Genomic DNA, 23,987 nt, shown 5'->3' with positions numbered 1-23,987 from the left:
GTACAGTTTTTATATAAATAATTTGTATTTTAGTTATCATATTTGCGATCAAGCACTTCATTGATTTCTTTTCAGCGTATCCCAACACATACATATATATTACATACATACACACATATATATATATATATATATATATATATATATATATATATTACATACATACACACACACACACATATATATATATTACATACATACACACACATACCTACCTACTTACTTAACTTTAGAAATATAGAGCGACTAGCAGGCTGTTTAACGTTGCGTCATCGTAAAATACGCTTAAATATTATATTTTAATTAATACAGAATCTGAGGCATGTGCATACAAGTATTGTTTTTCCTAAACAGTTTACTTCTTGTAGGTAAAAAAAAAAAAACTACTCTAGCTGAGATCGAAACCAAAACCTAAAGACAGTGAGTCAAGTATGATAACCATTAGACCAACTTGACACAATTTTTATAATGTGTTTTCAAACCTACTCATTTTTAATATAAAGAAACCGTCATGTTTCATGGTTGCACATGCGCATTTGTGAGAAAGTTGACAAATCCGATGACTCCCAAGTACCAATTTTTCAATTTTTACCTCTTAAGAAGCCCCTTTTTTCTGGAAGAGAATTGATTAAAAAGTGTTTTTTACATGTCTGAATTCTTTATATACCAAATTTCAAGTCTGTAGATCAAAAACTTGTTGCGTATATAGGTTGAGAAGTGTTCTCACATACAAACACACATTCTCACTTTTATTCATGCTAAGAAACACTGAATTAGAATCACAGAACACAAAGAGTTATCTTCAGAGTTGAGGGTAAATGCAAAACGAAGAGTGTTCATAATAAAAATGGAAAACGAAATTTCGAGTTAGAATGATCATCTAAGTACTGGAGTGTTATTTAGAATAATGGCGTTAGTTTACTTAAATAATAAAACTAAATTATAATAAAACAAAATTGCTCTAAAGCAACTCTCTTAACAATATCAACTTCTGAAATTAAAAATCTTACAGTTTCCATACTTTAAAAGTCTGCAGGTCGGTATAGAATGTAATTCTATTGCATTTATTATTAAGTAATTTTTTTTTTTTTATGAGTTCTGGACTGTTAACTATTATGTATTTCAACACAAATTAGAACTATCCACTGCCCTCTCTTGAATTGCTTTCAGAGAAAGAGAAGAGGGAAGGGGAAAAGGAAGTGAGACAAGACAAGCCGAAACAGAGAGGAAACGAAAGAGAGAAAAACAGGAAAAATAAAGGGTGAGAGAGAAAAGATAAGGAGAGAGAGGGGGGGGGAGACGAAGAAAGAGATATAAAATTGAGCCAACACAGAAAACAGCCTCTTTCTATAATTTGGATTATTCAGAATACTCTTCTAATCTTGAGTATTAGTTGAACAACGTTTCAGCCGATGTAACCTCTGATCTTCTTGTCAATCTGGAATCCTTCTGTCAAACTCAGGAATCTGCATGAAATTTTGAAGGGAACCCTTTCTTTCATCATGGTTGAATGCTCTCGTTTCGTTAGCCATGACCAGGTAGAAGTGCTAAGTATTTATAATCGTATATAGAGTGTCATCTGCACTGAGAATTGAACCTATAACCCCTAGAAGAGTAATTTGCAACTAAATTTTACCAAGAACTTTATCGAGTATGCTTTTTCTGTATTAAAAAAAAAAAAGCTACGAATTCACATTCCTTCTTATTTAAATAAAGTCCACATCCGAAAATTAGGTTAAAACAACGATTTTCATGTTTACCACAATTTCTTTGTAGACCTGTAAGAAAGGTGATCTTCAGTGTATAAAGTTCCGATTTTAGAGCAGCAACGTAAAAAAGCCATTCATCGCCGCGTATTCTTATCAACACAGTTGATGCTCGTCGCAAAACTATTTCTCCTGATAACACAATTTCAAGAGAACACAAAAGGTTTTTCTCATGAAACTTTCTAATCTCCACAAATTCCTTAAAGATTGCTTTCAACGGAACTAAAATAAAAATCGCTAGTGTTCCCATTTCTATGCTTTAGTGACCCATCACCGATAATAACCAGAAATATCTCAGAATTATATCCACCTCACAAAAAATAATATATGAAGTAAACAAAGTTTGTTTCTCGAATCGCTGATTAATAACTTCCGTTCTACAAAATCAATATTTGATTTGGATTTGCCATTTTATTTTTCTGAATGTTGGTCCATGTTCTTAAGAAATAAAACATATTTCGGTTTAATTTCTTTCCAAATATAATTTATCCACGTTGAAAGACATAAAAAAAAATGGAAGCCATTTTAAATCAGGTGCAATTAATATAAATCTGTCGCTGGAAAAGAGGGAAAAGGCGGAGATTAAATTGACCGAAATGTTGTGAGAATAACACTCAAGATGTGAACAGTTATCCCAATAATCCAAAAAAATAATACTAAGGATAAATTGTAGTGGCGGCATGGACTGACACCACACCAAATAGTCGTGAAGAATCAAGAAAGATGGAAAGACCAAGGAGATAAAATACCAACAAGACCTCCACTGGATAATTGGAAAGAGGACTGGAACCTTGAGAAGGCTTGTTGTCACACAAATTTCAGTGAAGGCTAATGGTCTGAGTCAGCAAAAAGTCAATGGCAAATGGCTATTACGATAACGTAAATTCATTCGCGAAAGTTATTGAAAGAGGTGGAGAGTACTAGAAATCTGGGGAGACTTATTGTCACACATATTCTAGGGAACACTACCAGTTGCTGTTAGTGAGTAATCTCTGAGAATGACCTGTGCGAAAACTATTAGTGAGTACAAATAATAATAATAATAAACAATACTTAGTATAATATTTATTACAGAATTAAAATTAACTATTTCTTTATGCGTGAAACAGCCATGTTTTTTCTTCTTAGCACTAATTATTTTGCAGGATATACTTAGATTTCTGGTATACATTCAAATATCGATTATTCTTATATTATCTAATATTATTTATTCCAAATATAATTTTCTCTTCTGACATTACACACACACTCACTCACAAGCCACCCGGCATTGCCCGGTTATAAAATGTTTAAACATGACATTTTAATTCATGCAGATTTTGTATTTATTATTCTAGAGCCAATTCTCTATTGCTTATTATATTGTACCCAATATATATAATATGATTTCAAAAGATTTTTAAAAAATGACTTTGGTGCTATTAACTGGAAAACATTCAGTGCTCAAGTCTTAGTCCTTATTTAGCACTTTGGCCTTCGTCATAACTGTCGGAGCTATCACCAGATGGTTAAAAAAAAAGGACTAAAAATTAAGCTACTTTAAGCTAAAAATGTATATGTACACATGTTCAGAAGTTAGTTGATTTACGCCTGCCATGGTCAACTGTTTTTTATTTTGACCCCTTAGCAACTGTTTTTACAGGCCAAAATTCAAATTAAAAGTGTTTCCAAGGTCCAAATATCCCAATACCCCATATATAAAGCTTCAACTCTTTAGACCAAATATTCAGAGAGGAGTTTAGTAGAGATTTCTCGCACACACATACAGACAAGGTCACTTTTATATATATATACATAGATATATAAAAAAGAACATGTTCGCGTGCTAGAACGTTTTTATCCTAAATTCTATGCAATTATGCAGAATGTAGAAACTATGCATATGAAGAATTAAGCGCAATAGTTAAATGAAACCAATCATCTAATAATAAACCATAAAAATGAATAATTAATGAACGCTCGTTTTTTTAAAAGGAATATACAAATTAGGTAACCATCATGAAGTCGCTCCCATATCCATGAGTGAGTATCTTAAGTTTGTTTTAATGATTTTTAAATAGAAAAAAGTAGGCTTTTAAAACCAATGTTAGAACAAGAACACACGCACACATATATCTATATATAATCTGTAATAGAATATCAAAATGACATCAGTACTGTCAGTTTCAAACCCAAAAATCCAAACAAAGGTGACTTTTAGTTGACTGCTCTTCAGCCTCTGGTTATGTCTGTTTCTCCAGAAAGCGGCATCTCACTCACTATAATCTTGTCTAGCACATATATGAATGAATATTACTCATACTTTAAAATTTTAATTGACAATCGAGCACTCTGCTTGGGTGTTTCTCCTACAAACCTATGTATATATAATAGAAAAATCTTATTGAAAATTAATTCAAATTCTCCAAAAACTATTAAAAGCCTGTAAAGAAGATATACGGAATTTTTAATTATCTGACAAGGAGTACAGATAAACTGGAAAGACCTTATTCCGCGGAGTTGAGAAAAATGCAATTCTTCTCAGAGGAATGAGGCTTGCAAAATATACAATAAATTTTACAGATTAGTGCATTCAAAGAAACTGCAAAGATGAATAGAATTATATTTGCATAAAAAAGTTTTTAACAGTTTATGGAGTTTAATAACGATTATGAAAGCAGAAACGAGGAAAAAAGTTGAAGTATAAAAGGATATGGTAAAAATTCATATAATAAGGAGGTAAAATCCGGGAAGGACAGGTTAAATCCAATAAGATCGATTGAAAATCCAGGAAGAAGAATTACAAATATCCAGTGTAAGTTGATGCTTCAGGAAAATCCATCGGATCATGGAGAAGTAAAATTCAAGTTTTTAAAAATAAAATTGAAAAGATATAACAGAAAAAAGCAATATGGAGGGAGGAAATAGCAAAACCATTTCAGCGAATGGAAAAGGTGAAATGAAGACCCAAGGAATAGCAATAAAGATTGAACTTGAGAAAGAGGGAGTAAGAAAAAGAAATGAAAAAGTAGAAAAGAGAAGAGAAGGAAGAATAATAAGAAGCCAAAGAAAGAGGAAGGAAAGAAAAATAGACAAAGCGCAGAGAAAAGGAGATGAAACAGGAACTGTCAAGAATGAAACATCTTAACATACTAAAAGAAATAAACGGTAAGATGGACAACATCTTGAAATTTGGAATAAAGACTTTTTGCCATTTATTTGTATATGCTCTGTAGTTACATCGAGCTTCATAAATTAAAGGACTCGTATGAATAAAAGGTGAAATATAATTGATTGAATAAGCGTATTTTCCCAATAAACATATCTCTCTATATATATATATAGATATATATATATATATATTGCACCCTTGTGTAAAAGGAACTCAAGCTCTCCAGCGCTTGATAATATTTTCATTGAGAGTTCACTTAATTCAACAGGTGTCTGATGATAGAGTAGAGGCTAGAAGTGCTGACAGCTTGACAGTCTAGTTTCGATTTCAGTCTGAAGCACTTGCATGTGAAGGTGCATTGAAGAGCTGTGGCAGCAAGGCAGTGTCTGTGGATAACACATACACACATATATAACTATAATAAAGAACAACACATGCACACACATATATAACTATAATAAAAAACAACACACGCACACACATATATAACTATAATAACCAGAACACGCACACATATATAGCTATAATAAAGATTAACACACACACATAACTATAATAAAGAACAACACACACACAACTATAGTAAAGATCAAAACACGCACACACGCATATATAACTATAATAAAGAACAACACACGCACACACATATATAACTATAATAAACAGAACACGCACACACATATATAGCTATAATAAAGATTAACACACACACATAACTATAATAAAGAACAACACACACACAACTATAGTAAAGATCAACACGCGCACACACACATATATAACTATAATAAAGAGCAACACAAACACATTGTTCTTTATTATACAATGGAAGATTATCACTTTGTACAAATGCTTCCATATCGTTATGAGAGGCTTTATTTGTCAGCCGCGTTTCCGTTGAAATAGAATTTCCATCACTAAACGCGCGAATCATATGGACACATCTCATTTCAGATGCATCCAAACATCTCGATAATGGCCTTTGTCCATTGGTCAGTCTGTCGTCCTCAATTTTTTAATAGCATTTTTTTATCGGTCGATTACACTTACGTTTGAAATGTCATTTTCTTGCTAAATGCGCAGATTGAGCTGATCAGCTGTAAGAGTATCCGTTTTCGTTAAAGTTCAACGGAGATAGTTTCATCGCTCGAAGTAGATGCTGATAACACTTCACTCTAGTGATATCAGCGTTGCAGATTTTCAATGTCTACGTTGCGGATTTTGAGAAAAAGAAACTCCAGCATCTATTAATTAATTTCATTAGTTGTTAACAGTGTATATTGCAGTTACATAGGTAGCGCCAATGGTAATATATTGCTGGAAGAATCAGGGTCGTGGGATCAAACGGTATGAGGTCGGACTTCAACTCAAATATATCAAACTCAGACTTATAGAAAACCAAAATATTAGACTCCAAGATCTATCCACGAATTATTTATATTCTGATTTGTTAAAAACTTCACCGATGTTACTTTATTTCTAAATTCTGCTGAATTGAAATTGGAGGTGAAGAAAGTCATTCAATTTTCTTATGTAAATTATTGCAAAAATAATACAAGTCATAGAAAATGTCCAGTGATTGGGACCACATTATTTTATTGACTATAGCAATAAGTTCATTATTATTTTCATATTTTTTTTATCTAGTGGAATTCAGCATTAAGAATGTCATTGAAATCAAAGTATAAGCAGTGTCCTAATAGAGTTCCAATCTTTTTTTTACTACTATGATATTCTTCACCTTTAATCCTTATCGAGTGGCTTTTAGCCTTGATAAATAATGACTCGTTAAGTTGATCAGTTGAGTTGCAAACAAAATAAACTGAAAAGAACGTAAGTTGGAATGTTCTATTATGCTCGGGTGGGAAAGACCATTCTCTGAGTTTTTATTGGCTGTGTTGTTCATGAGTGAATAATCTATCAAGGAAATTTTTGCTTGAATTAAACAATATTTACATATCAACTATTGAAGCAATATCTACACATCAACTATTGAAGCAATATCTACACATCAACTATTGAAGCAATATCTACACATCAACTATTGAAGCAATATCTACACATCAACTATTGAAGCAATATCTACACATCAACTATTGAAGCAATATCTACACATCAACTATTGAAGCTCTCAATGTGTTGATAAGTGCTAATTTGATTTCATAGTTCTAAGATAAAATGGAAAATTTTTTTTTATCTCTACAGATAGTTAGAATATCGGAAATCTTTAAAATAAGGAAAGCCCAAAATCTGTAACATCTAGCAGTTGCAGTTAGGAATTTGGGGTATCTTAAGAGTTACAGTCGAAAATTTGGGGCATCATGTGATCTTCAACCAAGAATTTGAGGCATCACATGACCTGCAACCAAACATTTGAGGCAACCGACGACGAGTTGCAGTCACAATTTGGGGCAACCGACGACGAGTTGCAGTCACAATTTGGGGCAACCGACGACGAGTTGCAGTCACAATTTGGGGCAACCGACGACGAGTTGCACTCACAATTTGGGGCAACCGACGACGAGTTGCACTCACAATTTGGGGCAACCGACGACGAGTTGCACTCACAATTTGGGGCAACCGACGACGAGTTGCACTCACAATTTGGGGCAACCGAGGACGAGTTGCACTCACAATTTCGGGCAACCGACGACGAGTTTCACTTACAATTTCGAACAACCAAGAAGTCGCACTCACAATTTGGGGGCAACCAATGAGTTTCAGTTAAGAATTTGGGACATCCTAGAATGTACAATCACAATTTGGGTCATCATATTAGTAGCACTTTATGCCTTCCGACTCCACAATCCCGGCTATAACTATAGTAAGTAGATCATTCTTTATTCACATGATACTAAAAATACATTGTTGACAATACAAGTGCATTAAAGGACAATTAGTTTTGTTTTTCAATGAATTTAACAACTCTGTAGCACTCACCAAATCTGAAAAATTAAACTATTATTAAATCTTTTCATAAAATCCATTGTATCATGAGCTTTGTGATGAATTAGCTAGAAGAAACAGTAATAAAAAGCAAGAATAATTAATACCTAGGTTCAATAAAGATCAAATAAAACTATTTGTGTCTATTAATAGAACTAGGGTAAACTTTCTGTCAAAAATGACAGGAAAAAAACATGCTTCACTAATGTTTACATTCACTATTCATCTAGATATATTACTAAAATATTCATCTAGATATATTACTAAAATATTCATCTAGATATATTACTAAAATATTCATCTAGATAAATTACTAAAATATTCATCTAGATATATTACTAAAATATTCATCCTGATATATTACTAAAATATTCATCCTGATATATTACTAAAATATTCATCCTGATATATTACTAAAATATTCATCCTGATATATTACTCAAATATTTATCTAGATATATTACTAAAATATTTATCTAGATATATTACTAAAATATTCATCTAGATATATTACTAAAATATTCATCCTGATATATTACTAAAATATTCATCCTGATATATTACTCAAATATTTATCTAGATATATTACTAAAATATTTATCTAGATAAATTACTAAAATATTCATATAAAATTATAGTATTATACCACTAATTTAATTTTTCATACATAACTTATCATTCCTGATGACCTAAAAATAAAATTCACTGTTAACTTTTAAATTGTAGGGTGAAGGATTTTTTTATGAATTGCCATTGCTCCCAGGTCCGCTCTGACCCGGTTTGGTAGTACCTGTTAGGGTCCTAACTATATGGGTTAAATAAAAACTGACTTGAAAAGAAAAATATATCCTATTAAAATAATTTTCTTCAAAATCACTGGATTTGGCATTAAATAACCTAAAAAGGGTTGATATGCAGTAAAACAACCAACAAAATTTTGTACAAATTTTGAAAATCTACCACACTAACATGCAATGCAGGTTGCATTTAATTTAAATTAGGTAAAAAAAAAATTCACTAGAGAGATATTTATTAATATTTATTTCTCATACATAAACTTATCTTGTATCAAGTTTGTTATTGATAGCAATTAATCTGATAAGTCACTATCTGATTTTGACTAGCTTATTTTTCTCTGCACCCCCTCCCACAATACAAACGTATTCTTTTTAAAAAAATACATAGTTACGATTTGAAACTTCTTTTAAAGGGAAGGACATTTTTAACAAATCATATCCATACCTTCGGTTTCTTATGGTTGTTAAAAAAAAAAATTAAAAAAAAAAAATTTTTTAAATAAAATTCTACATTTCTTCAACTTTCACAAGTTTAAGATATTGTCATGGGGTAAGCTGAACTACCCATTTAAATTAAAAAAAAAATGAACTTAGAGGCAATAAATACAGTTACACACAAACTTTGTGGCAGCGATTAGTAACAGTTATGGCCTCCAAATCATGACGTATACTTCTGTAACATACTTTTAGTTAATACATTTTTTTGTTAATTATACCATGTTGTTTGCCTTGATTAATACAGACATGCAACAAGGCCACAACAGATATACATATACTCAAAAGAAAGTTTAAAGTATTTATTTTTATAGTATATTATTTATATATATATAACTCACTTGCTGTTTAAAACCTACTTCAAATCTTGTTTTCGAGAAATGCAAGTAGCCACCCCCCCCCACACACACACACAATAAGCTACCCCCCCCCCCCAAAAAAAATAATAATAAATCAAAAATAAATAAATAATAATTCAATTCAGTTCAAACAATAAAATTGCTTTCGGAGAACATTTTGACTGGTTCAGAATTATTTTTATATTTTTGATCTTGGAAAAGAGACAACTCTATTCGTTAATATAGAGTTACTTTCCTTTGTTTGCAAATAAATACCCTTTGATAGGGACAAAAAAAAATTACAAATAAAAATACTACCAAATAAAGCCATACTAAGAATAAGACCAGTAAACTGGTGATATTCAGCTGATACCCAGATAGAACTGCAATATGTCTGCAAATGTGTAGAAAAAACTTTGTATAAACTATGTTACATGTACATGTACTAGCATATGCCATGTTCTGGCTAGATTACCAAAGTTAACAATGAACCTGGACAGTACTAGATCTATGACCATTTGGGAATACTAAGCACTACAAGCATTGTGCTGGAATGTAGAAATTTTAAGGATAGTATCTGAAGGTGTGTTTAAAAACCACTGAGAAAGATGCATGCTCAGCCTTCATCAAGACATGTATCTCGGAGAAGGCAAACTCATATGTAAAATCCGAATCTACTGTTCACAGTAATCAATTGCACCGACTGAGATTAGCAGTTGTTCCAAAAAGTCTACACAAGTCTACACAAACCCTTCACTATTATAAACAATCATTTGTGTTGATTTCAGATAACTTAGTTGTTATGACAGACATCATTCGTCGAAAATCAACGGAAGAGTCCATTTATATGTACTAGAAGGATATCCGTCCCGAGATAGTAAAAATTAATTGCCATACATAAGAGTCTTGCACCACTTTTATGCCTCATTATTAAAATTAAAATCAAAATCAAGATACAATGCTTCTAAGGTTTCTGTTTAAAATCTTTATACCAATTTTGATTATATTATTTTGATCATAGAAAATATTTAAAATTTAAAGCTAAACATGTCTTCAGAAAAAATTGAAATTCTGGGTTTCTTTCTTAATTAGTGCCCAATGACTACGGATCCAAATCCATGCAGATCTGAAATATTAAAATTTTCAAATAGAAGATTGTACCGATATTGTGCCCCTTAAAAGCTGTTTCAAACACTAAAAGAAAAAAAAACAGAAAGAAAAAAAACTGATAAATTTGGGGAATATTATTTAATTGATGTCTAATATGGATAGTTCTGATTTAAAAAAAATAAACTATCAGAATTTTCACAAAATGCTTCTGCTCTCTTTGCATGAAACTAAATCAATAAAAACATAAACCATAATATTCACCCTTTTGCTGAGCAGAGGTGTTCCAAGTTTCATAATGATTGGTTAATTAGTTTAGAAGTGAATCTTGTATATAATATATATATATAATATATATATATATATTATATATATATATTATATACTACATATATATATATTATATACTATATATATATATATTATATATATTATATATATATATAGTGAATAAATGACAAAAAACTATATTTCAAAATTCATGATGCTAACCATCTTATAATTTATTCCTTTAATTCGGTTGACATTTACAATTCTTGACAGTCTCTGCTTCATAGCGCAAAACCAATAACTTAATTATTATCAATCAGTGAATCTATTATGCCCTTAACTCATCAGAAGAAATAGCAACAATCAATCTGTCAAAAGGAAATAAAGTGTGATTTGACATGATTAAAATCCAAAAATTGGAAGAGAAGCTGCAAATATCTTTAATATGGTTCCATTATGCCATTTAAAAAAAAAAAAAATTCATTAAAGAAAATGATGTCATGGAACCATATTAAAGGTATTTGCAGCTTCTCTTCTAATTTTTGGATTTTAATCATGTCAAATCACACTTTATTTCCTTTTGACAGATTGATTGTTGCTATTTCTTCTGATGAGTTAAGGGCATAATAGATTCACTGATTGATATAATAATTGAGTGATTGATTTTGCGATACGAAACAGATACTGTCAAGAATTGTAAATATCAACTGAATTAAAGGAATAAATTATAAGATGGTCAACATCATGAATTTTGAAATATAGTTTTTTTTGTCATTTATTCACTATATTGCTCTGTAATTACATTGAGCTTCTTAAATAAGGATTGGTATATATTAAAAGAAAATATATTTCTACAGAAATTATATATATATGTCTCTTTTTTTATTTGATTTTGCTTAAAACAAAATTTTCTGCAGCTGATAGTAATTATATAAAACTAAATATTTATTGATTTCAAACTATCAGTCAAACGAAAATCTACAGATTACCTTACCATACAAGTGTATTTTCACGTTTGAGAAAATATCTGCACACTTAATGTGTTTTTACAGTAATCGAAAAAAACAAAACAAAAAAGAACAACTTTATTATTAAATATTTAGAGATTTATAAAGAATCGGAATCGGTAATTGTATCGGAATCGAAAATTTAGTAAGGAATCAGTAATTGTATCGGAATCGAGAAAAATGTTGGAATCGTCCCATCACTAATATTAACCAAAATCAGTCTCCTCTTTCAAACATTGTATTTTTAATATAATTTAGAACAGATAATTTTTTTTTTTTTTTTTTTAAATATTTTAAAGTTCAAATTTACATTCACAAAGTTAAGCCTTCGTTTGGAATGCCAATACAATTAACTGTTCTTGTTTAAGACAGACAGTAAAAATTAAATTAAATAATATTCATTAGCAATAACACAAACTTTAAAACAAAACAAACAAAAAACTTTAACACATAAAAGATTTTGTTCATGTACTCACATGGCTGGCATTTTTTTTTTTTTTTTTTTTTCACTGAAATAGATTCGAAGGGGTTTAAAAGTTGGTAAGCGCACTTCCTGCCGACAGTTCTTCCTGTCTTCAACTGACAAGACCAAACTTGACTCTAACGAAAATGTGTTCTATTTAGTTCCTGCTTTAGGTTTGGCATAGGTGTGGCGTTGCTTCCTAGTGACTAAATGATGGGTAATACCGAATGTGGTTCAACTGGTATGCCATTAATTTGGTTACTAAACTTTACTACTTAAATTTCATCAAAAGTAGCTCCACAGCACATTTAAGTGTTCTTAATAATGACATCATTTTGTATCTATATAAAAACTAGCTCTCCCGACTCGGCGTTGTCCTGTGACGCCTTTACTTACAAAAGGTGTTGCTTTTCATTTTTTAAACTATTGTCTATTTTATTTATTTACTTATTTTTTTTGTTCCAATCAAAGGAAAGTAACTGAACAAATACAGAATTATGCCTCTTTTACACACACACACACACACACACACACACACACACACACACACACACACACACACACACACACACACACACGAGCGGCTATTTTGCTTTTAAACTTTCGTATACTTTTTTAGAAATATTTTCACTAATTAATACAAGTTATTCCCCTTTTTTAGGATAGCGGTCATTTATATTTTTTACACTGAGTTGGTTTATTTTTCAAAACATGACTTCTTTATTTCAATTAACTTCGTTACTAAACATTTGTTTTGAAAAATGTATCATTATTATATTTGGCTTAAATAGGCATCTTAAATGCTGGCATGTGTTGGGCGGCTTTCAGAAATTGACTTCCAAACTAAGCTATCTCTAGTTATGTTTTTATCTCTTTCAAGTCCATCCATATCGTTTCTTCCCGTGTTTTCTTTGGTCTTCCAGTAACAGTGCTGCTTCAACTGTTCCCTATCTACTAATCCAAGAACTCTCATACATTTTTTCCACGCGACCATAGCACCAAAGTCTCCTGTTTAAAACACATTTGTTCTTAATGTCCGGATTTAATCTTCCTGAGATGTAACCCTGTCTTTAAGAATCATTACACATTCAGCATATCATTCTCATATCATTTCATGCAACACATGTCCTCAACTCTCACTGGTCCGGTTTTACTTTTATACATCACATTTGTCACACATGCCTGATAAAAGGAGGTAGGTCGACATCCTTTTCAGGTTGATGGGTCAAAAGAAAGTGACATGTACAAAAACAAAACTTTGTGTTTCGGAGTCCTACTCCTCTTCAGCATAGTTTGACTGTTGTTGGGATTCGAACCCCGGACCTTATGTATTTCAGTCCAGCACCCTAACCCATTACGCTATGATGCCATAGACAATTTACTGTTTAGCTTTTTATCGTTTATCTGTTAAATAAATAAATAAAAAATATGTCCAAATAAAAAATGGGTAACTTTCTAAGAAGAACAAGGTGGAGACGTTCACCTTAATATCGTTTAAAAAATCAACAACAAAAACTACGTAAACAGATAAACGATAAAAAAAACAAAAAGTAAATTGTCTATGGCATCATAGCGTAATGGGTTAGGGCGCTGGACTAAAATACATAAGATCCGGGGTTCAAATCCCAACAACAGTCAAGCTACACTGAAGAGGAGTAGGACTCCGAAACACATGTGTCTGTAGATTACTGTTTTTAAAAATAATAAATACATCCAAATAAAAAATGGGCGACTTTCTAAGAAGAACACCGAATCTCCGAGGCGGAAATGTTAACCTTAATATTGTTTAAAAAATCAGCAACAAAAACTATGTATACATGTGTATGTGTGTGTGTGTGTGTGTGTGTGTGTGTGTGTGTGTGTATATATATATATACACACACACACACACACACACACACTAGTAGGAAAACTTGGTATTGTTGTCCATAACACCATCTTCTATTTATTTTCATCTTTTATATTTATAAATGTTCAATTTTTGGAGTAGAGTTCGATTCGATGAAAAGAAATGTAAGTACATTTGCTGAAATAATTTCTGGTACATTTACAGTTCTTAATCTTTTTGAAACACACATGGCATTTCCTGTGAATGAATACATTTCCTTATTATGGGTGTTTGACGCGAACACAGACCTCACGATATAATTGTTTGCCTTTGATCAAAATGAAATCATACTAGAATGGTTCCCAAACTTTTGTTTACATGGCAAGACACTATTGAGTTTTTAAATTTTCACAACACATCACAAAAATTAAGTATTTTCTACTGATGAAACCTTTTTGTGATAAAGTGATAAAAAACAAAGAAGCTTACATAGGGAGTATTTTTATTCACATAAATCACCATATCTTGTATATTTGATATAGAATAATAATGGTGAATGTCAGTAGGACAGCTGTGCCTGGCGATTTTTAACTACTGCTGCAAAATGTGAGCGAATATGAGAGAGAGACAAAGTCTTAACTCTTCTTCAAGATTTTAAAATCTTTTAGGCTTTTTTTTAATGTTGTTTAGGTAAGAAAATCCAAGTTCACATAGCTATGGTTGAGAATTGCAGATTTTGATGCCCTTTTTTTTTTTTTAGAGTTGTATACTGTTCTATAATAGAAATCCTAAAGTCGTCCAATAGCAATCGTGCGTACTTCAATTTGAGATTACGATCACCGGAAAGGTTTCCTAATTATTTAATTTCACATAACTCAAAAATCAGAAAGTTGATGACTGATAAATCTAGGAACGGATTACGCGAATTTAATCAAATTCTTCGATTCCGATTGAGGGGTAATATTCAATTTTATTTTCTAAACATGTCAAATGCTCAGTAATGCAGGTTTTGCGAACAACGAAAATATATACAGGGTGGGGCAGAGCAACTTGCTTATTTAATTAATAATTGATATTCCAAATAAGCAAGTTGCTCTGCCCCACCCTGAACTAATGAAAAGTTGAGAATTGCAGGAAGATTTTGATGGATTTTTTTTTTTTTTTTTTTACTTAGAGTTCATATTGAACTGCGTCATCATGATCAAATGTCTTTATTAAACGAAATGAAATTAAATGGCTTCTAGCAATTACATCTCTTCGCAGCACATCTTTAACCATTCCACTGCACATTAGTGTGCCACAGGAAAGTGGTTGGGAATCACTGTCATAGTATCTCGGATGATATAATTTCAGAATATATGATGACGCAGAATCTATCACTCAAATATATTTCTTTTTATGGATATTCTTCACACATGGGAATGCTGTAATATTATTTTTTACTTTTTTTTTTTTTTTTTATTAATTTTGGATTTATCACTGAAACATAAGCTACTATGATAGAAGCCAGATTTGTAAGGTATGGGATAAACATGGCTGGGAAGCTTAATAGCAAAATGTTTGTCAGGAAAACAGCAGGAAGAGAATACTAAATGTAAGCAATCCCGGGAGAAGAAACTATCACAGTGAAGATATTGCTGATTCGGCAATATTCTTGTTAAGGCCATTACAAGTGCAGTAAGTTCATTGGAGAACATTCCGTAGAAGCACTTGTAAAAACAAGTATAAGAATATAATACTGTGGCGATGTGACAGAGGCTGGGGGTTGGCAGATGGTGCGGGATCTATTAAACAAATGAGCATCCCATGATAATATAGTTCCCGTTTTAAAAAAAATTGTTTTGATACTTTTGCTCGTTCCAACAAGGTATATTACCACTGAAACATAAGATGCTACTGTGATAGAGGCCAGATTTATAAAGGGGTTGGGCGAATATGGCTGGGGAGTTGGGCAGCAAGATTTTTATCAGAGAAACGGAGATTAGTCAAAGAATTTCAAACAAGTCATTTAAATGACTTACGGAAAGCTTACGGAAAATCAACCGGCATCTTGGGTGGAATTTTGCTACTGGTTGCGGGAATTTTTTTGTTAAGGGGATATAGTATAGCTTTTTCCCCTCAAACAGTTAGACTCTGGAATTCCCTTCCTGCTACTTGCTTCCCTGATTGCACTGATATGCAGAAGTTCAAATGTAACGTAAACCAACACCTTGTTAATCTTTCTTAGGCATGGTACCAATTAGTAACCCCTTACGTCTTGCTTGATGTAAGGGCAAGTATTAAAAAAATTCAGTTCAGAGCACATTTCATATGAAGAACTTGTAAAACAAACACAAGGATGTAATACTGTGGCGATGTGGCAGGAGATGGCCTTTGGTAGATAGTGTGGAGGTTGATTAAGTAACAAATTTATCTTTTGCACCCTGTCAGAGAGAGAGAGAGAGAGAGAGAGAGAGAGAGAGAGAGAGAGAGAGAGAGAGAGAGAGAGAGAGAGAGAGAGAGAGAGAGAGATTCGCCTGTTAGAAATGTCAATTCAAAAACCTCCCGAAATGCTATACAATAAAGATTCCTCACACTTCCGAGAAAGGGAGGGGTTAGTCCCACGCATTCTCATGACCATAACTTTTGACCTGTGATCCCTTTGAGAGCTGAATCCGGTCTCGACTGTCTGAGTACTATGTCTGCATCGGGGTGGTGTGGAGAGTTTGTAATGCAACAAATTTCGAGATGTCCTACTGTCTCTTTTTATTGCTGTCGGCCTCTCCCTTTCCCCATCATCAATTATAAACATGCAATCGAGACACAACTCAATTAACAAGTGCGTTGCGATGATGTAAGCTGTAAAATGAATCACCAAATTCATCAAAATAAACGAGGACATTATCTCCGCAATAAAAGACAAGTGCTGCAGAGGAGAAGAAAAAAAAATGTATAATAGTTTGTAGGTTTTATAACAAACCGGAAGTATTGCGTTTTTGTTTCATTTATTATTGAAACTAATATGATCTTGAAAATTCCATAGTTGATTAGATAATCATATTTATTTTTATCTGTGTGGGAGTTTGTTCACTATAGACTGGGCCGATTTTTATGAAATTTCACACAAATGTACTTTATGTATCTGGCAGCGTTCTTAGAGAGGTTTTGTATCAGAATATATTCGATAAGTATCGATAATAAAAAAAAAAAATCATATGAAAGGAACAGAAAATTCTGAACAAAATTAACACCTTACACAGTCAAACATAACACGTGCATTTGAGAAGTTTTATTACCACACAAGCAGAAAGGCCTCGCATATAAAATCAACAGTAAGTTTTGTTTTATATGACAGGGGCGCATTCAAAATTAATGTCTTCGTTTAGAGCACAACTGAATCATGTACTTGACTTTTGCATTATAAACTTTAATTCAAGCCATTATATACAAAAATCATTTTATAAAATCAATAGTGGGTTCTCTACAGTGCAATGTAGATTACAATGTATTGTGAACTAAGTTACTGCAGGGAGGCATGTGAAGCTTACTCTCGGTACACTGCAATGAATCGCCAACTAGAGCAGACAATCAATTGATTTGATTGAAAGATGGGCAATTTCACGAATTTCGATGACAATAAAAATATGGGAGTGTAAAATCATTCGTTGATCATCATTCAATCCCGGGCAGCGTCGGGTCCCCCTGCTAGTATAGATAAGTCGGGTTTATATTTATACTAGCAGACCAACTAACATTTCACCAGTCATAAAATATGCTTAAATATGCTATTGACTTCGCTCACACAAGATGACTTCTTTGAAGCTTTTTAAAAGTTGTTGGAACGGTACAAAAAAGTACATTGCAGCCGGAGGAGATTACTTTGAAGAAGACTAGAGTTTCATGTGCGTACTATCAATAAAAGTGCCCATACGAAAAAAGTCTGGGAACTTGTTGAAGGTACCTCGGATAAAGTTAGGTCTATATTTATATATCTCTAAAGTTTCTCAGCAACAATATAGACTTAAGCAATCCCATTCTACTGTAGATATCCTAACAGTAATCTCTAAATGCATATACCATACGTTAGACAAAGGGGGTAGGTCGATAGTGCTTTGACGTATCCAAAGCCTCTGACAAGGTATGGTATGAAGGTCTTCTTATGAAAATTAATTTGTACGTTATTACGTGACGAATATTTAATATGATCAGATCCTTCTTAAATAACTGAAAAATCTCAGTGGCTGTACATCTTAATATCGCATTAATACAGGTGTGCACAAGGGGGTCGATCCTTGGAACTTTATTATTCCTGATTTTCATGAACGACTTCCCGACGCAATTGTGTCCGAGATGTATATATTGGCAGATGACATCATGTGGGCAAATCAAATGCATATATAGGGTGAGTCACGGGAAACGGATGTTTTTTTAAGAACGCTCCTTGCTCTCCATGATTAAGAGATAGGGAGTGAGGACGGTAGTCTTTAAACCTGCTTAAGATGCTGTTATTTGTTTATCTTTTTCATTAAATTTTGTTATTGATCTTGAATTGCTTTTCTTTTAGTTCACTGCTCTTATGCTACCGTGTTGTAAATGTTTTTATGTACATTAAAAAAAATTTTGTTGAAATATTCGCAGAGTTTTGTTTTCCTTAAAAACATCCGTTCCCCGTGACTCGCATTGTATATCCAAATCAATTGATGACTCCTTAGAAAATGACCACCAATTAGTAGCGAAATACAGCCAAAAATGAATAGTTATATTTAATGCTACTAAGCAGAAACTACTTTCTTTTAACAATTATAAGAAATCTTTCCAACCACCGATTGCCATGGCTGATTGCACACATCCCAAGAGTCCAACATTCAAACTCCTTGGCCTAACCTTCACAGGTAACATGAATAATAATAAAAAAATAATACATAGAAGATAGTGTCAAATCAAAGAAGGTGGGCTCCCTTTGTTAGGTTAAAAAATCCTCACACCTGTCAGTATTCTATACGTCTACAAAGCCATCATTCGTCCATACATAGAGTATTGTTACCACATCTGGCTGGGCCACCAATTCTCTTACACAGAGCCCCCACCCCCCAAAAATTGGTTCCATACTGTCTGCCAAGCACCAGCTTCATTGCAACAATCTTGTATCCCTGTGTTTGTTTTACTAGTACTTCAAAGGAATGTGCTCTGACGAACTTGCTGCACCAGTGCCCTACTAAACATAAACAAGCTTAACCAACCCGACAAGAAGCAAAATCCCACATCTTCACTGTAGAGGTTCTCCGATACCTGAAAATGTTAACATTTCCTGCCGGTTTCCCCAACTGCACTAACATGCACAAATTTAGAAGTAATATGAACAAGCATCACACTGCACAACTCCCCACTTAGAATGCCCCTATAAATCTGGCCCATAATGTCTCAGTAGCAATCTGCCTTGTTTGTAATGAACACACATAAACAAAAATAATGTATATTAGTGATTAGTGCTGTAGACAAAAAGAGAGCAAGGATCACAGGATTGACTTTGCTGTATCGTGAGAAACGAAAGTCGATTATATGTAGATGGATATGACGTCACAAACTATAGAGATAAACTGTTGATGGCTTTGTGACTAGTTTCTAAAATTTGTTTTTTTTTTCAAATAATTTGAAATGTTGTATCCTTCTCGACCAAGGCAATGTTTTATTTTTTTTTTTTTATCTCAATGTAGAGTATCTCTTTTGAGAGAACTGACCCCCTACCCTTATAAAAAATCGACCTTGTGTCTAACGTTGTCATCGTAAGCAAAATAAATAGGAACAGAGTGATGAACACGAGTGTAAGTTTGTCAGTGGAGAACAAAAAAAAAACAAAAAAAAAACGAATTTTGAAATTAACATGCATGCGGACACATTTGATAAAACCGTTTCTTTTTTGTTCGTTCTTTTCTCTGTGTGGACAGCTATGAAAATGTAGGTTAGCTTGTCATCTTGGCCTGTAGAAATTACAGTGCACATACATAAAATACAGAAAGAATATTTTTTTTTAGATAAATATGTCAGCATATGAACATAAAATAGCTATTTACAATCCTTAAACAAATTTATACTATTTGTCGTACTTATTTATATACGTTTTTTCAAAAGCTAAATCATCATCAAGTGGCTGTCTGTCTAGGTAAGAACGTCAGATTTGACAATTGTGTGAAGAAAGAGAGAAGAGCGGAAGTAGTAATCACGTGAGGAATGACGTCATCAGTAAAGATTTTGTCATGTAAAAACTGAGTCAAACACAACTTATGAAATCTGGCTTAATACGAAAAGTTAAAATAAATTAAGGTTGTCCACGTGCCATGACAAAGACTGAAATAAAATAATTTGTCCGTATTTGTTACCATCATATTCTGTTTAATATCCGTTTTAGATGTTGGCATGTGGTGGACGGCTTTTAGAAATTAACTTCCAAACAAGTTTATCTCTGGACAGATCTTTATTTATCCATCTTTCTCTCAGATTCTTTCTTATCACTTCCTCCCATGTTTTCCAGGGTCTTCCCTTGTGGGCTGATTCTGCTACCTCAACTGTTCTACATCTATGTACTCGTCCATTCTTTCAATGTGACCATACCAGCGAAGTCTACTCTTTTGCACACATCTTCCTATATCACCCAGATTTAATCTTTTTTCTGAGATTGGATCTAAGTCTCTTTCTAAGACTCACATTACACATCCATCGCATCATTCTCATATCGTCTCTCTCCATACAACGCATATCCTCAACTCTTACTGGACCGGACTCACTTTCAGGCATCATTTTTTTTGTACACATTTGATAGACTTCTCTTTAATCGACAGTGGTAATGCTCTGCTAGTTAGTAATAACTAAAGTTAGGACAACAGCATATTCTTTTCATTGTTTTGACTCTCAAGTGTGTATCCATTGATATCTTATATGCTTTTATATAGAGTAATGTGGTTCTCGGTTGATTAACTGTGTCTGTGTCAGGTATATACTCGAGAGTCAAAACAATAGAAATAATATGCTGGTGTCATAACTCTAGTAAAAACAGAAGTTACTCTCTGAACTTACTCCATCCACTCCTTGCAATCGCACTAGCACTTTCCTGTGTACTAATGGTACCATTAAGGTAACAAAACTTCTGAACAACATCAATAGCGTCACCAAAATTCAAATATGCTTCAATTAAACAAAATAGTCTAACTCCTAATAAGTGTTATTTAATTATTGGAATTCTTTTTTTGAGATGAGAAATTCTGCATATTTTATTTATTTATTTGCAGACTATCATCCTCATCTTTTATAGTTGTTTTTAACGACGTTTAACGTGTTCACGGTTAACAACCTGACGAAGGCCAGAGGAGCAGTTGACCGAAACGTCGTTAAAAACAACAACTATAAAAGATGAGGATAATAGTCGCAAATAAATATCTTAATAAATGGTTAAAATTAAAAAAAAAAAAAAAAAAAGTTTAGAATCGGAGAACTCATAAAGATTAAATATCCTGTACAGTTAAAAAAAAAAAAATCACAGTGACCAAAGAATCTGGAATTTGAAAAGCTTAAGAATTGGAGTACAAGATGATTTATGACTGGAATAATCCATTTTCTTGTAGAAATTTAATTCAACCATATTTTAAAATTACTCTGGCTAGTCACCCAGCTGAATTAATTGCACACAAGAAGTTTGGTTTGGTTATTTTGTTTGGCGGCATGTCAACCATTTTCAGGTTATTTAATGCCAAATACAATTATTTTGGTAAAAGTTTCTATGCTTTAAGTTCTTTATATATTCAAATATTTATTCATGATGTTTGATTTAGTTGGGTTGTTCTGTTTATTTTAGTAAAATTGTGGTGTTTATTTTGACTTTGCAGAACATGATTGAGTTTTGCAAATAAAAAGAGAAAACAAACAAGAACATCAATGTTTGGTGCATTTGAGCCCAGGAAGTCTGATTTGGTAATACCAGAACACAGAGTTTTTAAAAAGTGCATGTAATATATATCTATAATATAAAGCTGAACGTCTGTGTGTGTGTGTGTCTGGTCATGAATAGGCTCCTATATGGTTGACTATTATAGAAAACTGATTACATATAATGATAGAAGATGTATCAAGACACAGGAATGGGTATGTTTGATCTGGCATAATGATGATTCATTAAAATTGTGGGGGGTCTGCGTACACGCCTGGTCCACAAAGTAGGGAAATAAAAAATTTAAAAATTAAAAAAAAAAAAACAACGTTTTTTGATATAGATGTACATAATAATACTTTGATAAGTATGTTTTAAATTAAATAGGGATGGTATAATAAAATTGTGGGGTCTGCGTTCACACCTGGCCTCCAAAGAATGGAAAGAGGTACAAACTTTAATAAAGACTTTTTATATCTATCTGCATAAGTATACTTTGATAATTATGTTTCAGTTTGAAGAAATATGGTATAATGAAATTATGGAGTGTTCTTCGCGCCTCACCTCCATAAAATGGAAATATGTCACAAAGTTTAACAAGGTTTTTTAATATAGATCCACAGAATATTGTGCTAAGTGTTTCAGTGTGAACAGGTATGGTATAATAAATTATGGGGTTTATCTATTTTATTTTTACTTTCATCATATTTTGCTTTGGTTTTGATACCCCCAAATTTGAAGCTATCTCTTTACAACCCCCTCCTTTTCATAACCTATCATACTTTCATCAATCACAGTCCATTTTCTGTAGGCTGTTTTTGAACCCAGTCAACGACGGGTACTTTTGTTAGTATATATATATATATATATATATATATACACACACACACACACACACAGACAGACATACATACTAGCAGGCCACCTGATGTTGCCCAGTCATAAAAAAACACTTAACTATGATATTTTTATTCATGTAGATTTCGTATTTATTATTATAGAGCCAATTTTGTATTATTATATTGCACCCAATATATAGTAGTGATTTCAAAATTAAAAAAAAAAAGACTTGGCAGCCATCAGCTTGAATCGAAATCAAAACATTCAGCGTTCCAATGTTATTTGTTACCATCTGAAATATCAGCAGATGCATATGAAGACTTAAAAACTAACCGACTTTATATATAAAATATATATATGAATGCATATTTACACATGTGTAGAGGAACACTTAAAATCAACTTATGCCTGCCAAATTCCAAGTTTCCCTTTTGACCCCCTTAGCAGCTATTATTACCGGCTAAAAGCCAAACCGAATTTGTTCCACAGGTCCCAATTGCCTATATATCAAATTTCAGGTCTTTAAACCAAAAATCGACAGAGTAGTTTGCAGGGTCCAACCTGCACATACAGACATGGTCACTTTATATATATAATAGCAGGCCACCCGGTGTTGCCCGGTCATAAAATATGCATAAATATATTTTAATCCATTTCTTATTATTGTGGAGACAATTCTCTATTAATTAATATGAAGTAATGATTTAAAAAGTTATAAAAATATAACTCGGGTACCACCCACTAGAATCAAAACCAGAACGTTTAGTGCTCCAGCCTAAGTTGCTATATTTATATTTCCAGCATCGTTACTGTCTGAGTTACCAACAAATAGATACGAAAGGTTAAAAATATGCAACTTCAAGCTATGTCTAATTTTGCGCATGTGCAAAAGTAACAGCAGGAGTAATGTTTTATTCGACTTACTCTGCCAAGATCAACTGTTTTGTTTTTAATTTTGACCCCTTAGCAGTAATTCTTGCTGGTTAAAAACCAAGTCTAAAGTGTACTACAAGTCCAAATACCCTATATATCAAATTTTAACTCTGTAGACCAAATATTCAGAAAGTTTGGTAGAGACTTTT

At 32.5% G+C, this 23,987-nt stretch overlaps 1 protein-coding gene across 6 annotated transcripts in view; it reads right to left on the bottom strand.

The window, feature by feature from the left end:
- The window catches only part of LOC145276933 (multiple PDZ domain protein-like), a 521,741-nt gene that overhangs the window by 224,226 nt on the left and 273,528 nt on the right, over nucleotides 1–23,987 (bottom strand). The window contains exon 1 of one of the 6 annotated variants that reach the window (XM_080128416.1): nucleotides 12,354–22,852. The exons of 4 other annotated variants lie outside the window; for them this stretch is intronic. In XM_080128416.1, the coding sequence (XP_079984542.1) occupies nucleotides 12,354–12,364 (11 nt within the window). In that variant the 5' untranslated portion in view covers nucleotides 12,365–22,852. Of the gene's footprint in view, nucleotides 1–12,353; nucleotides 22,853–23,987 lie in introns of those variants that run through there. One more of the 6 variants, XM_080128419.1, reaches the window with a different exon arrangement.

The sequence above is a fragment of the Euprymna scolopes genome, chromosome 5 (genome assembly GCF_053919585.1).
Source record: "Euprymna scolopes isolate OS-2025 chromosome 5, ASM5391958v1, whole genome shotgun sequence".
NCBI classification, from domain to species: domain Eukaryota; kingdom Metazoa; phylum Mollusca; class Cephalopoda; order Sepiida; family Sepiolidae; genus Euprymna; species Euprymna scolopes.
The sequence above is the reverse complement of the archived record's forward strand: the minus strand, read 5'-3'. Positions and strand labels throughout refer to the sequence as shown.